Raw genomic sequence first — 22,099 nt, 5'->3', positions numbered from 1 at the left:
GGTGTCTCCAGCTGTTGCTAAACTTCAACTACCAGCTAGTTATTTTTTCTTTGTTCAAGATTTGTATATGCCATTTATCTCAAAGACGCCATGGTCTGAAAACCCAAGAACTTTAGCCAAAGGCTGTCAGGGTATGCTGGGAGTTGTAGTTTTGCAACAGCTGGAGGCACCCTGATTGGGAAACATTGACTTAGCATTTAAAACGAAACTTTAAACAATGTACGGGAGGTGTAGGCACCATCAGTTAGGGCATAATGCGACCTAAGAGAAGGTCCTTTTCCTTACTTTGCCTCCGGTTAACAGTCAGAGGGACCAGCCCACTCTCGCAGCGGAAGGCTGCCTCCCCACCCCAATGCACTACCAGAATGGAGCCCTGTAAGTCAATCATGCGAGACCGATAAAGTAAGGAAAAAGCCCTCTTGAATCGCATTATACCCTAACTGATGGTGCCTACACATCCGTACCATGTACAGAGGTGAGGGTAGCACTGCGCGAGACCCCCCCTGGACGGCTGGTTCCCAGCAGGGAATATGAGGTTTCTGTGCAGTGATTTCATATTCCCCGCCTGGAGCTCTGATTGGTAGGCACAGATTGACCAATCAGAGTTGGTCGACACCGACTGACCAATCAGAGCTCCCAGCAGGGAATATGACATCACACCACTTTAACTTCATATTCCCATACTGGGAGCTGGCTGGGGAGCGGGCAGAGCGTAGCACAGCGCCGGCGTTATGACATTTGTAACTCGTATTTTGCTCAACAATGAATCAGAGCCGTTGACAACTAATCCTAATTTTGATCGATAAAAATTTTTTATTGATAATATCAATTACTCTTTGCAGCTTTAGTGTATATTGAAGCATAAAACGCTCATATTATGCTTCAGGATGCAGCTTCTTAATATTCGTAAAGCTTTTTATATAATTTTTTATTGAATTACATTGAATTCAATGGGAGACCGCTGTATGTTATTTCACAATGTCGTTTTAACAGGCTTAAAAAGATCTCTTGACCTGTAGTCTGCACATAGTGTATCGAGCTGGATTCCTTTGGAAAGGAAACTCAAAAATAAAAAAAAAGTTTGAAAATGAAAAAATGTCTCTAAAATACAAACGGAAAAACGTTAATAAAAAGTGTCCTATCACGTACCGCTGTATAATTCCTCCATGCAGCACCCATATTTGTACCAGGGCCCAGAGAAGACTATTTCTTATGTGGCTGCCGATGGAGCATGCCGCTGTGATAGCCTAAGGGGTGTAGGGTATGGGGAGTGTAGCTGTGCGGGTATCAAAGGGTGCTTGTTAACCCTTGCTATTCGTGACACCAGGGTGAGGGCTCCTCTATAAAGCTTTTCCTACCGCCACCCTTCCCAGGAACGATATAGGGAGGTAGATGATAATAGGATTGAGGTAGTGAGTAATAATGGATTGTCCACAACCGGAAAGCTTCTGTAAACTGCGTTAACTTTACTGAAGATTTTCTGAACACTTCATTAACATAACAGTCTCTTATCATAACAACAGCTTCCTTTGGAGGTTGACAATGGTTGGGACTTTAGCTTTAAAGAGTACCTATCATGATCTTGTTAAATGTTATAATCCTTCCAGTTAACTGCCCCCATCATGATAAACCACCCCCTGCCTTTATTTTTATTATTTTTTAGATTTCTACCTTGATATTGCTCTGTATTTTCTGCTCAGTCTCAGTCAGATTCACAGACTAGGAAGGGGCGTTCCTCAGCAGGCTATGACATCATCTGAAGCCATTCAGGGGAGAACTTCCTCCCTTACTCTGCTACACACAGCCCAGAGTAGTTCAATGTGTGAGATGAGCTATGATTGGCTAAGGCTGCACCCCTCACCCCCCCCCCCCCCCTCAACATTTCCTGATTTTGGACTTCTGCCAGGCCAACAGGAGGAGTCCAAAGTCTGTGCAAGAGACGGGGAAAAATGTGCTGTGGACAAGTAGGGAGACACCTAGTGGCAGCTTTTTTTAAACACAAATAAAACAGAAAACTTTTTATTTTTTAAAAGTCTCTTAGTCTATTGCGCTGTTCCACTGGATTTAGGGGAATTAGTTGCGGTCCAGTAGTCACGCTAGCATTAGCGGGAATTAGAGTAAAACTCACGATTTTTGGTTCTGCTGAGGCCGTAGGTTTTGAGGCCTAGCGTGTCTTTGAAAGTTGCTCAGATCCTGTCTTGTTAGTCCGGCATCCACGAGAGCAGCAACCCAAGAGAGCGATAATTGAACACAGCTCCCTTAAATGGGCAGGGGCTGGACTAGTGCTAATTGGTCCCTTCTGATGTCAATCACCATTACAAAGACTTGTGGGTAACACGTGACCCAAGGACCTCCTAAGGTCCTGCAACATACCATAGAGGTTACTAGCATGGTCACATGACCAAAGGTCCTGCGACACTGAACAAGGCAAGTACTATACATTCCTATAGAATATAGCTATAATTATAAATATGGAGAGGCGTCTAGGGGTTGTCCCACCTGAGGAACCCTACCTGAACATAGTTACTCTGACTTTGGGGACCCCTGCACTAGGTACTGGATGCAATACGGTACCGGGACACCACACCGCCTTTATCTGAAATTGGAAGCAGGCTGAGTGAGGTACAATAGGATGCCACAGACTTCTACCAAACTACAAGTTGTGCAAAAAAATTAATAAAAAATAAAAATAATAAATAATAATAGTAAGTAGATCAGGCCTTATTCGGCATAATTGCTCCAGAATTCCTTGTAGAATGGGTTTTATCATTGCTTAATAAACAATAAGATGCGTCCCACACACACAGAACAAATAAGCTTAGATTAGATCACGGACTAAATACTTCAGCGATGACTTGATTTGGCCTCAATAAACCCTAAAGCCATCACTACATTAACACATGGAGATTAGCGGAGAGCGCGTTCTGCAGTAACGATAACTATCTATAGCCGAACCGATGGAACAAGATGACAGATCCTTCTGCTGACATAGGTGTGGTAAACCTTTTTATTAGAGAGGGCGAGCTATAGGAACTGCAAACCTAGAGCAGATCCAGCTACCAAGACTGCAACGTCTACGACACCGTATATTACTTCTAAAGTTAGCAAGCCGTAAAAACGCCACAGGACTTGGAAATGCGCAAACATCTGCAAGCGTGCCTGCCGACTGACGACCTGCCAGAAAGTAAAAGGAGCCACACCGTGACTTCATGTCTGCAAAGATATATAAGAGGAAACATTTAGCCGGTACCTATATTTCAGCTGCTGTCTATACAAAGTTGTTGTGTGGCCGAGAGAAACCCTTTTCTCCCCGCATACATCTGTGAATGGAATACTGCAAGTCAATTTGTAGAACTTTTTTGTGCATTACATTGTCATAATGGCATACACTGAGGTATTATAAGGGTTAAACATTTGCATGATGCTGTGGAAGGATGAGTGATGCTTTGGTCACGTGATACATTCTTCAGCTAAACTTTCTATGCAGAAGTTTCTAGAAGGCTGTGGGAAGAGTTCTTAGTCCAGCTTTCTCTTCCCAATAGAATGGACCCAAATCAGCCTAGGTCTGACTAAGTCAGAACAGCATCTCCCAGCTCAGCTCTTGCTGGGTAGACCAGTCAGTCAGTTTAGTCAGTCAGTGTAAAATGTCTGTGCTTAGTCTAGAGTGTTCCTCTTAAATTCAATTAGACAAGCTGGTGCCAAGTCTCGAGTGTTCCTCTTAAAGGGGTATTTTGGTTTTATATATCTTATCCCCTATCCAAAGGATAGGGGATAAGATGTATGATCGCAGGGGTCCCACCGCTGGGATCCCCTGTGATCTTGGTGCAGCCCCCAGCATTCTGTGCCGGGCGCTGCCTCCAAGATGTGATGCCCCTAGTGACATCCCGCCAGGCCCCCCTCTATTCATGCCTATGGGAGGGGGCGTGACTGCCGTAACACCTCCTCTCATAGACATGGAGGTGGCGTGATGTGATATCACGAGGGGGTATGGCCATGACGTCACGAGGATGCGTGGCCGTGGCAGTCGCGTCTCGGTGGCAGTGCCCGGCACAGAATGCCGGGGGTTGCATAGAGATCTCGGGGGTCCCAGCAGGGGGGGCCCCTGCGATCACACGTCTTATCCTTTGGATAGGGGATAAGATGTATATAGCCAGAATACCCCTTTAAGTTCAATTAGAAAGATGGTGCCAAGTCTAGAGGTGTTTCTACTAGGTCCAGTATGATGCCTAGCCTAGAGTGCTTCTCCTAGGTTCAGTATGGTTCTTAGTCTAGAATGCTTCTCCTAGGTCCAGGCCAAAAGAGTAAAAGAACCCCAACTGGAGTATTCCTCCTGGAAGATGTTCAAGCCTCTTCCAGTATCCAGTTCAAGTCAAGCAAGTCACAAGTCCTGTTCCAGTAGCAAGTTCGCTCACCTGAGACAGATGTGGGCCAAGTGTACAATGATCACTGCACTGTATAAAGTTTGGGGGGGGGGGGTTTATCCAATAGATTATTCTCAAAATGTAAACTGGAGACTAAGTGTTTCCAGTTTCCAAAAGTAGTATCATTTAGCCAGAGGAGAATAAAGCTGAACAAGGGTTTCTCTGCTTACACTTATGCTGTGTGGCTAACATCACAAAAGTCACCTTCTTATGTCCTGTTCATTGGGTATAGTGCCACACCACAGTAAGCCACCCTGTGTAGGCCTTCATCAGAGTTTGGACTTAATGTTCTGTATTCTGTAGCAACTGTCGCCAATAGCACCCACTTGGACAGAAACTAAATGCCTTAGACACTTTCTATCCTGTATGTCTGCTAGCAAAAAGATTCTTGAAAGGAAAGTGACCAACTACTTACTCATCCACAAGTGTAACATTCCCCTCTGAGCTGAAAAGACTGTGTTAGATCCGGATTTGCACGGAAGGTTCAGTAAAGTTCTTAAATTGTTTCTACGTAATCCTAGTGTCCAGAGGTCTCATTCCACACACTTCGCACTATGGGAACAACTTATCTGATAGAAGATTGTTTGGGCTCGCAGGGGAACATCAGCTTAGCTAAACCACCCCAGCCACATGACTTTTCTGAAAGGACTACTACTCCCAGCTACCCTGCACTGTAATCGCCCCTGCGTGCTACAAAAAGACAAGATTTAATTCTTGGTTTAGTAAAATAAGAAATCAATTCAATTACTACAATGGTAAGTGATCTAAATTTGAGTTTTTATTTTTGATTCAAATTACCAGAAGTAAAAAATTAAAAGGGGTACTCCACTGGCCTGCGTTTGGAACATTTAGTTCCCAATGTTGTGTGCACGCTGTGGGGGTCAGCCACGCCCCCTCAATGCAAGTCTATGGGAGGGGGCATGATGGCCTCCACGCACTATCCCATAGACTTGCATTGAGGGGGCTTGATGTGACGTCACAAGGGGGCGTGGTCGGCCCTTGCAGCGCGAACAGAGTTATGGACTATATGTTCTGAACACTGGCCAGTGGCATACCCCTTTAAAAGGAGAAGTATAGTGCAATAAAATGTATACGCCCTATTCAAAGGATAGGGCATAAGTTTTAGATTGCAGTGGGTCCAACTACTGGGACCCCGGCTCTCCCCACAAAGCGGTGGCCTACACCCCCCTCCATATATCTCCCATAGAGATGCATGGAGAGGGCATGTCGGCCGCCGCTTCATGCGGGGGTTGACACGCCCAATTCCAAGGAAGAGCCAGGGCACCAGCAGTCGATAAGACACTTAGGGCATCAATGTTACTGCACCATAGTTGTCCTATGAAAGAAGAGCCATTCTCTTGGTGTCACTATGACAACACTTCCTGTTTGTGTGGTTTGTTGGCTCAGAGGAATCGATGGAGCATTAGTTATCATAACATAGTCTTACCATGTCCTACCAATATTAAAAAGGACACTATCGCACCATGCTGCAAATGAAAGAAAACTCATCCCATTGACTAAATACAGCAATACATAATGGACTGGGTGCAAACAATGGAAAATGTAGGGTGACCGGCTTATGGGAAATTCGAAGAGCAGCGGATATCCATATATTGGAAGTCATTCATTGTTTGTATTCAATGTACGATATCCGAGCACGCATCTTCATATTTGGTATAGTGTACATAGGCCTGTACAGTGTTTCAGTGTCAGAGAAACCATACATCCGACCAACACTTTCCATAGCCGTGATCCCTGACGGGGTCCTTCAGAAAGGCAAAAAAAATATTTCATTGATTCAGGTTTATCCAGGGTAAACACCTCACCTGCCGCAAACCATAATATACCTGGGAATTCAATATCTTCAGTAATAAAATGTACAAGGATACAACTTGTGCAGTTAAACAGGGGTCTTGTAGGCTATAGGGGGCCACTCCGACTAAAGGTTTCCATAGCTCACCAAGACTTATGAAATGGTACATGCAAAACAATAGTGGAACGTATTCTTACTCAGATTACATTAGCATTTAGGGATCAAAGAGTCCAGCAAAGAGCCGGTATATGATCGGTGGCTGCTCCTGCTGTTTTACAATAGCATTTGTTGGCTGCTCGGTTGACTAGAGATTGGAATTTTGTACATAAAATTCCTATTAAAAGGGGTTGTCCAGGGAAAGCTGTCATCACTTTCATGCTGCCTGAACCATGAGTCATTGGGGCGGTCCTTGGGGGCTTCTCCCCACCCCACCAGCCTTGATTGGGTGTAGGAAGAGATCTATCCATCCAAGTGGGCAGGCAGAAGCCACCAGATACTGCTCTCGTATGAAAGTGTTGACAGGGTCCTTTAAATGGGCACTGTCATTAAAACAAATTTTTGCTATTGCACTTCTTATGGTAAATAAAAATATTTCTAATGTATTTTTTTTATGAAGTTTTCTAGGTTATTTGTGTTTAAAAAGCTGCCACTAGGTGTCTCCCTATTTGTCCAGAGCACATTTCGCCCCATCTCTTGCACAGCAGAAGTCCAAAATCAGGAAATGCAGTCTGGAGTGCTGAGGGGGGTTTGTGCAGAATTATTCAATCATAGCTCATCTCACACTGAGTAAGTAGAGTTAGTTCCCAGGTTCAGTCCAAAGCAGATCTTAGAACAGATGGAAGCCTGTAGCAAAGATCAAAATTCATTATGGGGGTCATGATTTAGGATATATAACAAAAGGGCATTTCTTTCCTCCTTTATGCCCTTTCCATTTCTCTAGTTCCAATGCCCACCATTCTGTCAAAAATTCAGTTCCTTCTGCACAATTGTCCCCACTCAGTAGGAGCGGTTAGGGACCAACCAAAGCCCTTTAGTGCATGCTCTACCTGTATGGTACTTTCTTGTACTATCATATTGAAAGGCTAAATGTTACCCAGGTTTCAAAATGGTATTGGCAATTAAATACACTGCTCAAAAAAATAAAGGGAACACATAGATAACACATCCTAGATCTGAATGAACTAAGCGTATGAAATACTTTCTTCTTTACATAGTTGAATGCGCTGACAACAAAATCACACAAATTATCAATGGAAATCAAATGTATCAACCCATGGAGGTCAGGATATGGAGTCACACTCAAAATCAAAGTGGAGAACCCCACTACAGGCTGATCCAACTTTATGTAATGTCCTTAAAACAAGTTAAAATGAGGCTCAGTAGTGTGTGTGGCCTCCACGTGCCCGTATGACCTCCCTACAACGCCTGGACATGCTCCTGATGAGGTGGCAGATGGTCTCCTGAGGGATGTCCTTCCAGATCTGGACTAAAGCATCCGCCAACTCCTAGACAGTTTGTGGTGCAACGTGGCGTTGGTGGATGGAGCGAGACATGATGTCCCAGATGTGCTCAATCTGATTCAGGTCCGGGAAACGGGCGGGCCAGTGCATAGCATGGATGCCTTCCTCTTGCAGGAACTGCTGACACACTCCAGCCACATGAGGTCTAGCATTGTCTTACATTAGGAGGAACCCAGGGCCAACCGCACCAGCATATGGTCTCACAAGGGGTCTGAGGATCTCATCTCGGTACCTAATGGCAGTCAGGCTACCTCTGGCAAGCACATGGAGGGCTGTGCGGCCCCCCAAAGAAATGCCAACCCACACCATTACTCAACCACTGCCAAAACGGTCATGCTGGAGGATGTTGCAGGCAGCAGAACGTTCTCCACGGCATCTCCAGACTCTGTCATGTCTGTCACAGAGTGAACCTGTTTTCATCTGTGAAGAGCACAGGGCGTCAGTGTCGAATTTGCCAATCTTTGTGTTCTCTGGCAAATACCAAACGTCCTGCACGGTGTTGGGCTGTAAGCACAACCCCCACCTGTGGATGTTGGGCCCTCATACCACCCTCATGGAGTCTGTTTGACCGTTTGAGTGGACACATGCACATTTGTGGCCTGCTGGAGGTCATTTTGAAAGGCTCTGGCAGTGCTCCTCCTTGCACAAAGGCGGAGGTAGCGGTCCTGCTGCTGGGTTGTTGCCCTCCTACAGCCTCCTCCACGTCTCCTGATGTACTGGCCTGTCTCTTGGTAGCGCCTCCATGCTCTGGACACTACGCTGACAGACACAGCAAACCTTCTTGCCACAGCTTGCATTGATGTGCCATCCTGGATGAGCTGCACTACCTGCGCCACTTGTGTGGGTTGTAGACTCTGTCCCATGCCACCACTAGAGTGAAAGCACCGCCAGCAATCAAAGGTGACCAAAACATCAGCCAGGAAGCATAGTAACTGAGAAGTGGTATGTGGTCACCACCTGCAGAACCACTCCTTTATTGGGGGTGTCTTGCTAATTGCCTATAATTTCCACCTGTTGTCTGTTCCATTTGAACAACCTCATGTGAAATTGTTTGTCAATCAGTGTTGCTTCCTGAGTGGACAGTGGGATTTCACAGAAGTGTCATTGACTTGGAGTTACATTGTGCTGTTTAAGTGTTCCCTTTATTTTTTTTGAGCAGTGTAAATGCCGCCCACTGTAATTTCTGAGGACCACACAAAGTTACCATATCTTGAAGCCCCAATAAAAGATGGAGGAACCAGCCAATTTTGGGTGCCCTAGATGATGATGTCAGGAAAAGGGAAGGATTGAGGATGTTGGCTTTTTAACGACTCGATTCTTTTATTCTCGAAGGTGTCGATCAACCAGTCAGCCAGATAATGCCACATGTGGTGACAAAAAAAAAACAACTTGGCACCAAGATTCGGAGACACACCTGGTGAGAAGAAGCTTATCTGCAGTACATTGTACTTCATCTGTATATTTAGGAAACGGGTGTGAAGCCTATCTACAAGGTGGGTGGATTGCGACCTTTCTAAATTCCATCAGAAATATGATTAATAACCACCCTAACATTACACAACAATGAGCCGACTGATTCACACCTTCTGTGTTGTCTTTGTTTGATAATTGCTAAGCATTAAATATGTCTAAACTGGTCAAACCTCCTGGTTGGTGCCAACGTGCACAAATAACAGATATGGTGAATTCGGGAAGTTTTTAGACCTATTAACTTTTTCCTATTGCTGCCTTCTGCCCAAAGAAAAAATAAATCCTGTGTCCCCCTAATAAATCTGCACTAATTAACCCATAATGAATTTTAGAAATGAATTTCTCTTGGTCATCTCGGAGATGTTTGTACACCTTGATCGGAGTCATCTGTGGGAAATTCAGATGAATAGACAAGATTTGGAAAGGCACAACCCTGTGTATATAAGGTCTCACAGGTGGCCATGTATATCAGAGAAAAACCCAAGCCATGAGGGGGAAAAACTGCCAGTAGAGCTCAGAGATAGGATTGTGTGGAGAAAGGTACAAGAAAAAATCTCCACATTGGCCTCCATAATTCTTACATGGAACCATCAAGAGTTATCTTCTTTGTTTGGGCAGCAGGCTTGGGGCACTGGCAGAGCTTCCTGATATCACCGCGGCTGCTTCTCTGCTGGGTCCCGCTGGGAGCAGGCTAAGGGAAGCAGCAGCAGTGACGTCAGAAAGTTCTGCTCGTATCCCAAGTCTGCCGCCCGAACAAGGAAGATAACAGAAGAACAGGACCACAGATCGGGGATAGGCAAGTATCGTTATCATCGGTGTCACCCGCACTAACCTGTTGGTATACTGATGGTAACTCTGGTGACCGTTTTCCTTTTATGAAAACCTGATCCAGAGCACACAAAACCTCAGACTTGCCCAGAGGTTCAACCTCCGGCAAGACCATTACCCCAAGCACACAGCCAACACAACACAGGAGCGGCTTAGGGACAACTCTGTGAATGTCCTTGAGTGGCCCAGCCAGAGCCCGGAGAGAACTGAAAATGGCTTCCACCGACAGTCCCCCTCCAACCTGACAGGTCTTAAAGAGGTACTCCACTGGAAAACTTTTTTTTAAAGCAACTGGTGCCAGAAAGTTAAACAGATTTGTAAATTACTTCTATTAAAAAATCTTAATCCTTCCAGTACTTATCAGCTGCTGTATGTTCACAAGGGAGTTCTTTTCTTTTTGAATTTCCTTTATGTCTGACCACAGTGCTCTCTGCTGACACCTCTGTCCATTTTTAGGAACTGTCCAGAGCAGGAGCAAATCCCCTTAGCATACCTATCGTGCTCCGGACTGTTCCTGACATGGACAGAGGTGTCAGCAGAGAGCACTGTGGTCAGACAAAAGAAATTCAAAAAGAAAATAACTACCTGTGGAACATACAACAGCTGATAAGTACTGGAAGGATTAAGATTTTTAAATAGAAGTAATTTACAAATCTGTTTAACTTTCTGGCACCAGTTTATTTAAGATTTTTTTTTTTATATATAGATTACATTTTTTTTTCTTTCTTTCAGGATCCTTTAGGAGGATCTGAAGAGAAGAATGGCAGAAAGTCCCCAAAAAGACTGGAGGCTGGAATCGCTGCCAAAGGAGTTTCAATGAAGTACTGAAACCCCTGAATACTTACGGCCATACAATATTTTAGTTTTTCCTTTTTAATATATTAGCAGATATTTCTAACATTCTGTCCTCACACTCTCTTTATTATATTTTATATGATATATATTGAGTGCAGAATAATGGGGGGAAAACCTGTTTTTTTCCCATTTGAGCACAAAAAAAATGTTAAAGAGTCTAAACATTTTACAAAAACATTGCATAACCATAATTTCTCAATTGACTTAATATAAAAAAATTAAGAATAAAAAATTACCTCTTCATCTTTCTCCAGTTCCAGACCGGTTTCCATCAGGTTACCCTCAAACTCTTCTCTACGGAACCTCTTGTCATCCTCGTGATAATCTAGCTTGGGTTCGGTTTCTGCATACTCTACGTCAACAGTTCCTCCAGGAAGCGGATGACTGTCTTTACTACTCCGATGGGTGTGCAAAGAGTTGTTATGGAGGGACTTTTTACTTGGTGTTCTGCTGCCTGAAGACTTCTTGTAGGTGTAAGCCAAAATATAATCCACTTTTCTCTGTCCATCTCCGAAGCACAAACCGTGTTTACCGGCAGAGTCCTGATCGGCACTCAGAGAATTCAACAACTACAAAAAAGAAGAAGAAATAATTTAGATATGTCATGAAACCCTCAACATTGGACAGTCAAAAAATATAACTAGCTCAGTAGACTATTGGAGAAAAATAAAGTGGAGCAGGAACACTTCTCTACTTATCCTTTATAGGGGGGGTTCCATTCCTTGGGAGAGCCGGGGTACCTACAGTAGACAGTTAGGGGCTCAGCAGTCGCCCCCCCCCAGGATCAGACACTTATGCATCCTTTGGATAGGGGAAAAATGTTCCTGCACCCCTCCTTTCAGTTGGTGCCACAAAAATTGGGCATGCATCTTGCAATGGGTATTGGGTTTTTGTAAAAATTCAAGGTGTCCCATTCCAAGAGTGCTCTGCTGCATTCAGGTACCTAGTGCAAATAGTGCTTTGAGGGCTATGGGGGAGATTCATCAAAACCTGTGCAAAGAAAAGTTGACCAGTTGTCCATAGCAACCAATCAGATCCCTTCTTTCATTTTTCAGAGGTCTTAAAAAATGAAAGAAGTCCTCTGATTGGTTGCTATGGGCAACTGGTCAACTTTTCCTCTGCACAGGTTGTGATCAATATTCCCAAGATGTCCAGGAGGTCATCTTCAGTCATACATTTGCTAAGACCCATAAAAGAAAGAATCACGTTTGGAAAGAATAAAATGGCAAAATGATCAAAAGTTCTCGTCTACATTGGTTGCAGGGTGACCGATTTTCTCCATCAATAAATACCTTCATGTTTATGTAGATTTGGCCATAACACATGTACATATGCAGTAAATTGTGTAATGGTCACGGCAGGTGATGGATGCTCACGTGAGCCGTGCCAGGGAGCGGAGTCTAAGGTGCCGCTGGTTTTCACCAGAGCCCGCTGCAAAGCGGGATGGTCTTGCTGTGGCAGGCGGCACCCAGGTCGCTACCCCCGGCAAGACTAGTCCACACAGGTAGCTGGGATGTGAAGTGGCACAAAAGGACACTGGCAAGGCGAGGTCAAGGTAGCAGTAGGTCAGGACAGGTGGCACACGTGCAGGGTCAGGTAATGGAACTAGGATCAGGTACAGAGATATCAGGAAGACAAACACAGTAGCTTTCTCTAGGGCACAAAGGTAACAAAGATCCGTCAGGGAACAAAGAGAGGAGCTGATAATTAATTGAGTATTGGCCCTTAAAAGTAAGAGCTCCGGCGCGCGCGCGCGCCCTAGGAGGTGCTGGCACGCCTAGGAGCTGGGGCTGCGAGGACAGGAAAACCAGGGAGGTGATTGACGGGCTGGGATTCGCATGCGGGCGCGTCTCGCGATGACAAGAGAGCGCTCACGGCCAGCGTGTCTGGCCGGAGCGCAGATGTTACAAATTTTAGTTTCTATGGACGTTCTGCATGGCGACAATCACAGGTCTATCTACTATATGTTTAATCCGACTTTAATTCAGGGAAATCTAAAACGACGACGGGTCATCCCAGTGCACCAATATTGACACACTCTGCTTGCCTAGCAGTCCGCACCTTTCGCCTCAGCTTTGTCGTAACTACTCTTATCAGTTCTTATCTGTGCTTGATGTCTGGAACATTGCCTTACAAAAGCTAGCATTCCGATTTTTGAGTGAACAGGAGTTTCTGTAAAACCAAACCGTCTGCACCATCACCACCAGACTCAAGCCTTTCAGCTCATTGACCTATAATGATACAAATTCTACTATTTCATTCTTGTAACCCAATATTGACCTATTTTTATGACTGTTTAAGTGACTCATGATTCTAAGGAAGACCTCTATGGTACTTTCATGTACTATCCTCAGCCGCATGTACACAAAACACATTACTAGAGTCTATATCTAAAACATCATATCATTCATCCATGTGGATGAGTTGTAATCCTAGTTTCTAAACTATAGTGCCACCCACTATAGTTTCTGAAGACCACAAAATGCTCCCCCCATGTCTTAAAGGGGTTATCCACCATAAGGTGATTTTAGTATGTACCTGCCAGACAGTAATGGACATGCTTAGGAAGGATCTGCACTTGTCTTGGTGCTAAATGGCCACGTTTTAAGATTACCATAACACTGTGGCTAGCTTTTTGTGAACTGGCTATTTCCTGTTGGAGTTTGTTCCCTTAAAAAATACAAATCCCATGATTCCTTGTGTAAGGTCTCATTTCTCTCTCACATTAGCCACCCCACCCATTGAAACACATGTGCTGCCTTTAATACAAAAGACCAGTGTTTTCTGAGACAACACTCATTTTGTACGCTGTGAAAAATAAACCATGGGGCAAAAATCACATAAGAATTACAAGTCTACCATGAAACACAGGTACAGACACTACATTATGAGCTACTTACAGCCCATGTAGCATCGTCCAAAAAAAAAAAAAAAAATCCCGGAATACCCCTTTAAAAGGGGTACTCCGCTGCTCAGCATTTGGAACAAACTGTTCCGAACGCTGGAGCCGGGAGCTCGTGACGTCATAGCCCCGCCCCCTCATGACATCACACCCCACCCCCTCAATTCAAGTCTATGGGAGGGGGCGTGACGGCAGTCACGCCCCCTCCCATAGACTTACATTGAGGGGGCGGGGCATGACATCATGAGGGGGCGCGCGGCTATGAGGTTTGTTCCAAACGCTGAGCAGCCGAGTACCCCTTTAAGGAACCAATAAAAGATGGGCAAACCAGACGATTCTGGATGACTGTCTAATATGTATGGGTGCCTCCCAGATAAACTTGTATGGGTATGGTTAAGATTTAGCACCACGGTTGACTAGCCAGATTGTTGCCATCTCTATTGCTGTGGTTGGAAGCAGCAGAAAACCTTTCTATATACTGCTGCTGCTGCTGCTGCTGCTATCTCTATGGGATATATACAGAGTTACCTAGTTCACAAGTCCATGAAGTTCAAGCGATATCCCTATTGTGTTCCTAGTGAGGCTGGTACATAGTAGCTATATATCTCCCGTGAGGCTGTAGTCACACATTGAGTTTCTTGCTGTGTGCTATTTTACCACAGTTGCGCAAATCACCGTAAAGAAAGCGCATGAAAAAGTGTAAAATCGACACCTTAGTCATCTTATTGCAATATTTCTCTAAAAAAAAAAAAAAAACGCATTTTGAATATGAAAATGCATCAGAACTGCACATAGTGTGAACTGACCTCAGCCCACTTACGAGTAATTAGTTCACCTCGGTGATCTCCCGCACTAGCAGCCTGATTAGATAAGCAGGCGCAGTGACCAAACGCCACAACCATGCCTGCCACATTAGCTTAAACATTGTGGAATTCTCACTGAAATTCCCCCGCTAAAGTACGATACATTGAAAGTGAATAAGATTTTAACAAGCAGCGTTCCCATACAGTGTAAAAATATTCAATGAGCATTTTCTACTTGCTCCCACATCTGCAGCATGTCCTGACTTTATATAGTGGATTGTATTCACTGAAATGTGATCTATAAAGGTGGGGTAAGCCGCAGCCGGACAGCTCTAGTGGTGGCTTATCTCTCCTAGTATAGGGAGGGGCAAAATCAAGCACACCTGACCCTTTCCTCCACTGACATCATCTGATGGTGGAGAGAGAGTCTGGGGGCCGCTATAAACCTTATTTAGGCTGGGTTCACACTACGATTTGTAACTACGGTTCCTGTATACGGCTAGGAGGGGGGGGGGGGGGGCTTAATCGCGGCACCCGCACTCAGCCGTATAGGGGAACCGTATTTACTGCATGTCTATGAGCCGACCGGAGTGAACCGCAGCCTCTGGTCGGCTGCTCGCGGGGGTCCCACTGCTGGGGACCCCTGCAATCTAGCATGCAGCACCCACTTGTAAGCAGTGCAGGAAGCGCTGGAGGCTCTGTGTTATGCCTCCCGACCACGGGGACGGAGTATCATGACATCCCCATGGTCGGGAGGCATAACACAGAGCCTCCAGCGCTTCCTGCAGTGCTTACAGGTGGGTGCTGCATGCTAGATTGCGGGGGCCCCCAGCGATCAGGGACTCCCGCGATCAGACATCTTATCCCCTATCCTTTGTATAGGGGATAAGATGTCTTGGGGACGGAGTAATCCTTTAATTGTCCAAACTAGTGATCGACCGATATCGATTTTTTAGGGCCGATACCGATAATCTGTGGACGTTAAGGCCGATTCCGTGGAGGTTATCGGCTATTTATCCCCCCCCCGGCGACGCCGCTGCAGATCATTGATTTAAAGTGGGCGCTTTAAATCAATGAACTGCAGCGGCTTTTGCGGTGCCAGAGACCGCCGCCGCCGCCCGCTTCTCTCCCCCTGCCTGTCCTGGGGTCCTCCTGATTCCAACCCCCCTTATCCTCTGGCCAGAGACCGCCGCCGCCCGCTTCTCTCCCCCTGCCTGTCCTGGGGTCCTCCTGAGTCCTACCCCCCTACCTATCCTGTCCTTAGTCCAACCACCGCCGCTGCCCCATTGCCTCCCCCATCCCCAGTTTTATAAATTACCTGTTCCCGGGGCCCGCACTACTTCTGGCTCTGGCGGCATCCTGGGCTGTCACTGTGCGCACTGACATCGCATTGAGGAGGTCACTCGTCACTGCGCAGTGCAGAGCGTAACACAGGATGCCGCAGGAGACCGAAGTAGCGCGGACCCCGGGAACAGGTAATTATAAAACCAGGGATGGGGGAGGCAATGGGGCAGCAGCGGTGGCGGTCTCTGGCCGGGGCGGTGCGGTGGGGTGTGCGGTGCGCGTGGGGGCGGGGCATTATCGGCAAGATAATTGCCGACAACGTCCAAAATCATGAATATCGGCCGATAATATTGGCCAAACCAATAATTGGTCGATCCCTAGTCCAAACCCACCAACAGTGGCGAGTTCAAACGACTGTAGTATAAAGGTGCATGGACACCTTATGACCATGTTTGCTTACCAACAAGGAGCATGAATTACTTAAGGTGATAATCTGGCATTTGTCAAAAATTCATATCCTGCTGGGACCGTAAAAAAATAAAAGACATACTTGCCTAGCCCTGGTTCCCAGCAGCCCCCGATCTTCTGTCTTCTTCTGAGACAAGTGATTGTAATAAGACACCCTGGTGTCCTGTTGGCCAGTGATTGGCTGAGCCAGCAGGTCCTGCTCCGAGTGTTCATCTTCAAAGCAGGAAGAAGACAGAAGATCTGAAAGGAGCAGAACTGGAGCTGCGGGGGACCAGGGATAGGTAAGTATAGTTTTTTTTCTTCTATTTTTTCCTGCCCCAGTGGGATATGAATTTTTGCAAATCCCCTTTAAGAGATGTTAAGCAATGTAAAGCATAGATGCCTGCAGCTTTAAAAGACTTTTTTTTCTACTACAGTTCAGAATGGCGAGCTAGATGTAGACGGAGAGGCGCATTACACTAGTGACTGGAAGGTGATCCCTCTAGATGGTGGTAAACAGAGCTGATCCTCAAGAGGCTAGACATTCTAACCCTCGGTATGCAAGACAAGACATCTGTGTTGGGCACAGTCTCCAATTTGCAATCTTGCGTAGATGGACACCAGACTGGGATGAAACGGTTGATCGAAAACGGATTAGAAGTTAAAAGGTTGGTACAGACACCGACTGTAGATCGTTTGGTCAATTTAAATAGTAATGAACTTGGCAGGAACCCAAGTGTTCACTTCTGCAGCTCCCCCCACAGGAGAAACAAAGCATTACATGGTGTCCATTAAAATTAATAATATATTTGTCCTTGTAATGCAGATTATAGATGGAGGACCTAAATGAATGATTCTAGGCTGCAATATCCCACACATCCCATGTGTATCTGAACAGTGCCACTCTTGTCCATAGGCTAAGTGTGTGCCAAGCCTTTTGAAAGGACAGGCATATATTTCAGGTATATTTCTGGATTTGAAGGGGTTATCTGGAAAGACACATTGACGAAAGTACCCAACCCTACATCTCAGAAGTTATACTTTTAAGATGATGACAGCAGAGAGGAAGTTTAGTATTGTTTTTTTATAGAGGTATAACTACTAAGATCCTGACAAACACAAGATAGAGGGCACTGCTGAAAAGAGGGACCGACACCTATGCCCAGCTGTATAACAGCATATAATAAGGAGCCTAACGGACTGTCACGGTGGCCACGCGGAGTCCTGGTGCCCTTGAGTCCGGGGGTGCGGGGGACCAAGAAATCCAAAGTCACTCAATAATATACAAATGTAGACAAACAGGTACCTGCACTCACCGCGGGGAAACAGCAAAACAACTCTCCTGGACTCTAGGAAATTCCCGGCATCAGGCTGGTAGCAGGGCGCTCAGAGTGGAGGCGACTGCCGGCAAAGTTTTGCACAGGACGGCAAAGTTTCACGCAGGAAGAAGCGCGTCCTGCGCGAAACTTTGCCGGCAGTCGCCTCCACTCTGAGCGCCCTGCTACCAGCCTGATGCCGGGAATTTCCTAGAGTCCAGGAGAGTAGTTTTGCTATTTCCTCGCGGTGAGTAGTGTTGCTCGCGAATATTCTCAATGCGAATTTTATTCGCGAATATCGCATATTCGCAAATACAGCACTATATATTCGTAATTACGAATATTTTTTCTTCACAGTACACATCACAGTGATCATCCCTCTCTGCTTCCAGCTTGTGTGGTCTAAAGAAGGCTCTAATACTACTGTGTGAGACTGGCGTACGATTTTTCGCATATGGGAAAATTTGCATATGCTAATTTTCGCATTTGCTAATTTTCGCTTATGCAAATTTCCGCACATGCGAATTTTCGTTTATGATAATTGTAGCATATGCAAAAATATAACGCGAATATTACCAATATGCGAATTTAGTGAATATGTGACGAATATTCGTCCATATATTCGTGAAGTATCGCGAATTCGAATATGGCCTATGCTGCTCAACACTAGCGGTGAGTGCGGGTACCTGTTTGTCTTCATTTGTATATAACTACTAAGATGTAGGAGCAGGTACTGTATAGTGATTACACATGCTGGGCGGTATGACCAAAAATGTGGTGGTTCCACGGTATATAACGGTATTTCTTCCCTCTCCCCCCCCCCCCCAAATCATGTTACCCGCCAGCGCTGTTCTGCTCCCCCCCCCAATTAATTATCAGCCCAGCGGGGTACTACTCACATATGTCACCCGCAAGCACTGCCCTCCTCCTCTTTGTTGCGGGCCACCGATGCTGGAACTCTATACTGTACGCCAGTGGTCTCCAATAGAGATGAGCGAACTTACAGTAAATTCGATTCGTCACGAACTTCTCGGCTCGGCAGTTGATTTCTTATCTTGCATAAATTAGTTCAGCTTTCAGGTGCTCCCGTGGGCTGGAAAAGGTGGATACAGTCCTAGGAGAATCTTTCCTAGGACTGTATCCACCTTTTCCAGCCCACCGGAGCACCTGAAAGCTGAACTAATTTATGCAGGAAAAGTCAGCAACCACCGAGCTGAGAAGTTAGTGACGAATCAAATTTACTGTAAGTTCGCTAATCTCTATTTATTTTGTTTATCTTTTGCAGCCCAGGCATAGGGATACAGCGTACGGCAGTGGTCTCCAACCTGCGGACCTCCAGCTGTTGCAAAACTACAACTCCCAGCATGCCTGGACAGCCATGCTGGGAGTTGTAGTTTTGCAACAGCTGGAGGTCCGCAGATTGGAGACCACTGGCGTACAGTATACAGTTCCAGCACCGGTGGCCCGCAACAAAGAGGAGGAGGGCAGTGCTTGCGGGTGACATCTGTGAGTAGTACCCCGCTGGGCTGATCATTAATTGGGGGGGAGCAGAACAGCGCTGGCGGGTCACATATGATTACTTCCCCGATGTGGGGACAATGCAGCGCTGGGCTGATTATTCATTCCCAAGGGGGGGGGGGGGCAAACCGGTATTGCCGTATGGGGGAAAATTTATATCGTGCAGCACAAAAATTTCGGTATGAACCGGTATATATACCGCCCAGCCCTACATGTAATGTATATAAAGGGGATTGGGTAAGATACCTGTTGGATGACAAAGCAGTTGACTGACAGTGTATGGCCAGCATTAGCCTAAATATGGTGCATAGGAACCTTAAAGGGATCCTGTCATGAGATTTTACCATATACAGTGACCCCCCCCCCCCCCCCCGACCTACGATGGCCCCGACATACGATCATTTCAACATACGATGGTCTCTCAGAGGCAGCATCAACATACGATGCTTTTTTATGTCGGGGCCATCGCATAAACGGCTATCCGGCAGCGCAGACTGCTTCAGCTGCCACCGGATAGCCGCTTACGGTGCCCCGTGTGGTCAGCTGACGATCACTTACCTGTCCTCGGGGCTCCGGTGCGTCCTCTTCGGGATCCCCTGCATCGTCGGCGCTCTCCATCGTCGTCATCACGTCGCTGTGCACGCCGTCACGTCATCCAATAGGAGCGGCGTGCGTAGCGACGTGATGACGGCGACGGAGAGCGAGGATGCCGGGGGAAGCAGAGGCCTTGCCGGAGAGACGAGGACACCCGGGGACGCGACGACAGCGATGGACGGTGACATCCAGGGCAGCGGTGACAGTCCGGAGCGGCAGGGACAGGTGAGTATAACCTCCAATATCAGTGGTCTTCAACCTGCGGACCTCCAGATGTTGCAAAACTACAACTCCCAGCATGCCCGGACAGCCGTTGGCTGTCCGGGCATGCTGGGAGTTGTAGTTTTGCAACATCTGGAGGTCCGCAGGTAGTAGACCACTGTCCTATACTTTACATTGCACGGATCCCTCAACATACGATGGTTTCAACAAACGATGGTCCATTTGGAACGGATTACCATCATATGTTGAGGGATAGCTGTATAATGTGGCAATGAGTTATCTATGGTAAAATATTCCTCCTCACCATTCCCAAGGACGTTCCTGCCTGCAGAGGATGTGAGGACATGAAGTTAGAAAGTAGTCCCCTGGGTGGGGGGGGAACGGTACCTACATAGTCCTACTGCTCTAACTGTAATAACGCCTCCTCAGCGTGACCGACACCCTGGGCACGGCCGCCCCGCACCATCGCTCTGGGGGGGGGGGGGGGGGGGGACAGAGGAGGTTGTACCTGTAATATAAGCGCAGGGGCCGACACTGCTGACTGTCTGCACTCTGTAGTATAGAGCAGAGAGGACGCCCCGCCCCTCCCCTCAGAGAGAACGCCCCGCCCCTCAGAGAGAACGCCCCGCCCCTCAGAGAGAACGCCCCGCCCCTCCCCTCAGAGAGAACGCCCCGCCCCTCCCCTCAGAGAGAACGCCCCGCCCCTCCCCTTGGAGAGAACGCCCCTCCCCTCAGAGAGAACGCCCCGCCCCTCCCCTCACACTATTGGTGGAGCAGGGTCACATGATCTGTTTTTCCTTCTCCAAGACCCTGACACTCGGTGGCCACTGCTAATTGGAAGACTCCCCATGCCTAAGGGAGCATCCACCAATTACAGTATAGTAAGTTACTTTCTGGAGAGGGGGAGGGGTTTAGTAGGAGATAAATAGGCAATATCTCATGCAACAGCTGGAGGCACCTTGTTTGAAAAACAATGAGATAGTGACTATTTACCTCCATCTCATTGTTTCTCAACCAGGGTGCCCTCAGCTGTTGCAAAACTACAACTCCCAGCATGTCTTTGGCTGTGTGGGCATGCTGGGAGTTGTAGTTTTGCAACAGCTGGAGGCACCCTGTTTGGAAAACACTTTAATATCTATCTATTTATTTATCTAACATCTTTCTTTCTCATATCTATTTATCTATCTCTCTCTCCCCCAAAAGGGGCCCTACTCACTAGACGCCAGGACTGGTTGCAGGCCATATCTATCTCCCCCGCCCCCTCTCTCTCTCCCCCCCCCCCCCCCCTTATCTCCCTCTCCCCCCTATCCCCCTATCTATCTCCCCCCTTATCTATCTCCCTTATGTCCCCCCTCTCTCTCCCTCCCCCCATCTATCTATCTATCTATCTCCCTCCCACCCTATCTCTATCTCCCTATCTCTCCATCTCCCTACCTACCTACCTACCTATCTCCCTACCTACCTCCCTATCTCCGTACCTCCCTATCTCCGTACCTCCCTACCTACCTCCCTCCCTACCTTCCTTCCTACCTATCTCCCTACCTACCTACCTACCTCCCTCCCTCCCTCCCTACCTACCTATCTCCCTACCTACCTCCCTACCTATCTATCTATCTCCCTATCTATGCATGAGAAAGGCAGTGGGATACTGCCGAAACGTTGTATCTGGATATGGGATATTAAACCGCACTTTATTTGAACACTACTTGGTGTGCTGCCTTATACCTACATTGGATATCTCCCATCTCTCTCTCCCCTATCATTTCGAAAGGGGGGGGGGGCAGGCCTTGAGCCGTGTAAGGGGCCCCATAGATTCTGATGGCAGCCCTGAGGAGGCCTGTCAACAACACTGGGGGGGGGGGCATGCTTTTAGCCGGAGAAGATGGGACTAGGTGAGTATAGCTCCCGCCCAGGGGACTACTTACAGTGACTTTCTAACTTCATAACCACAACATCCCTGCAGGAACGTCTGCCGGGGAAGGCGAGGAGGAAGCTTTTACCATATCTAACATGTCACCCCACCACACATTATATATGGTAAACTCTCATCACAGCTCTGAGCTCATATGGCTCCAGGTTTACTGTATACTCTATGGGGGAGATCAA

The 22,099-nt window shown here is 46.8% G+C and overlaps 1 protein-coding gene across 7 annotated transcripts in view; it reads right to left on the bottom strand.

Annotated features, from left to right (window-relative positions):
• Positions 1-22,099, bottom strand: part of ANO1 (anoctamin 1) — a 196,289-nt gene that overhangs the window by 101,874 nt on the left and 72,316 nt on the right. For 6 of the 7 annotated variants that reach the window (XM_056527583.1, XM_056527585.1, XM_056527586.1 and 3 more), the window contains one exon: positions 11,144-11,476. In XM_056527583.1, coding sequence (XP_056383558.1) covers positions 11,144-11,476 — 333 coding nt within the window. Of the gene's footprint in view, positions 1-11,143; positions 11,477-20,297; positions 20,438-22,099 lie in introns of those variants that run through there. The other variant, XM_056527588.1, reaches the window with a different exon arrangement.

Source organism: Hyla sarda, chromosome 6 (assembly GCF_029499605.1).
Source record: "Hyla sarda isolate aHylSar1 chromosome 6, aHylSar1.hap1, whole genome shotgun sequence".
In the NCBI taxonomy this organism is placed as follows: domain Eukaryota; kingdom Metazoa; phylum Chordata; class Amphibia; order Anura; family Hylidae; genus Hyla; species Hyla sarda.
The sequence above is the reverse complement of the archived record's forward strand: the minus strand, read 5'-3'. Positions and strand labels throughout refer to the sequence as shown.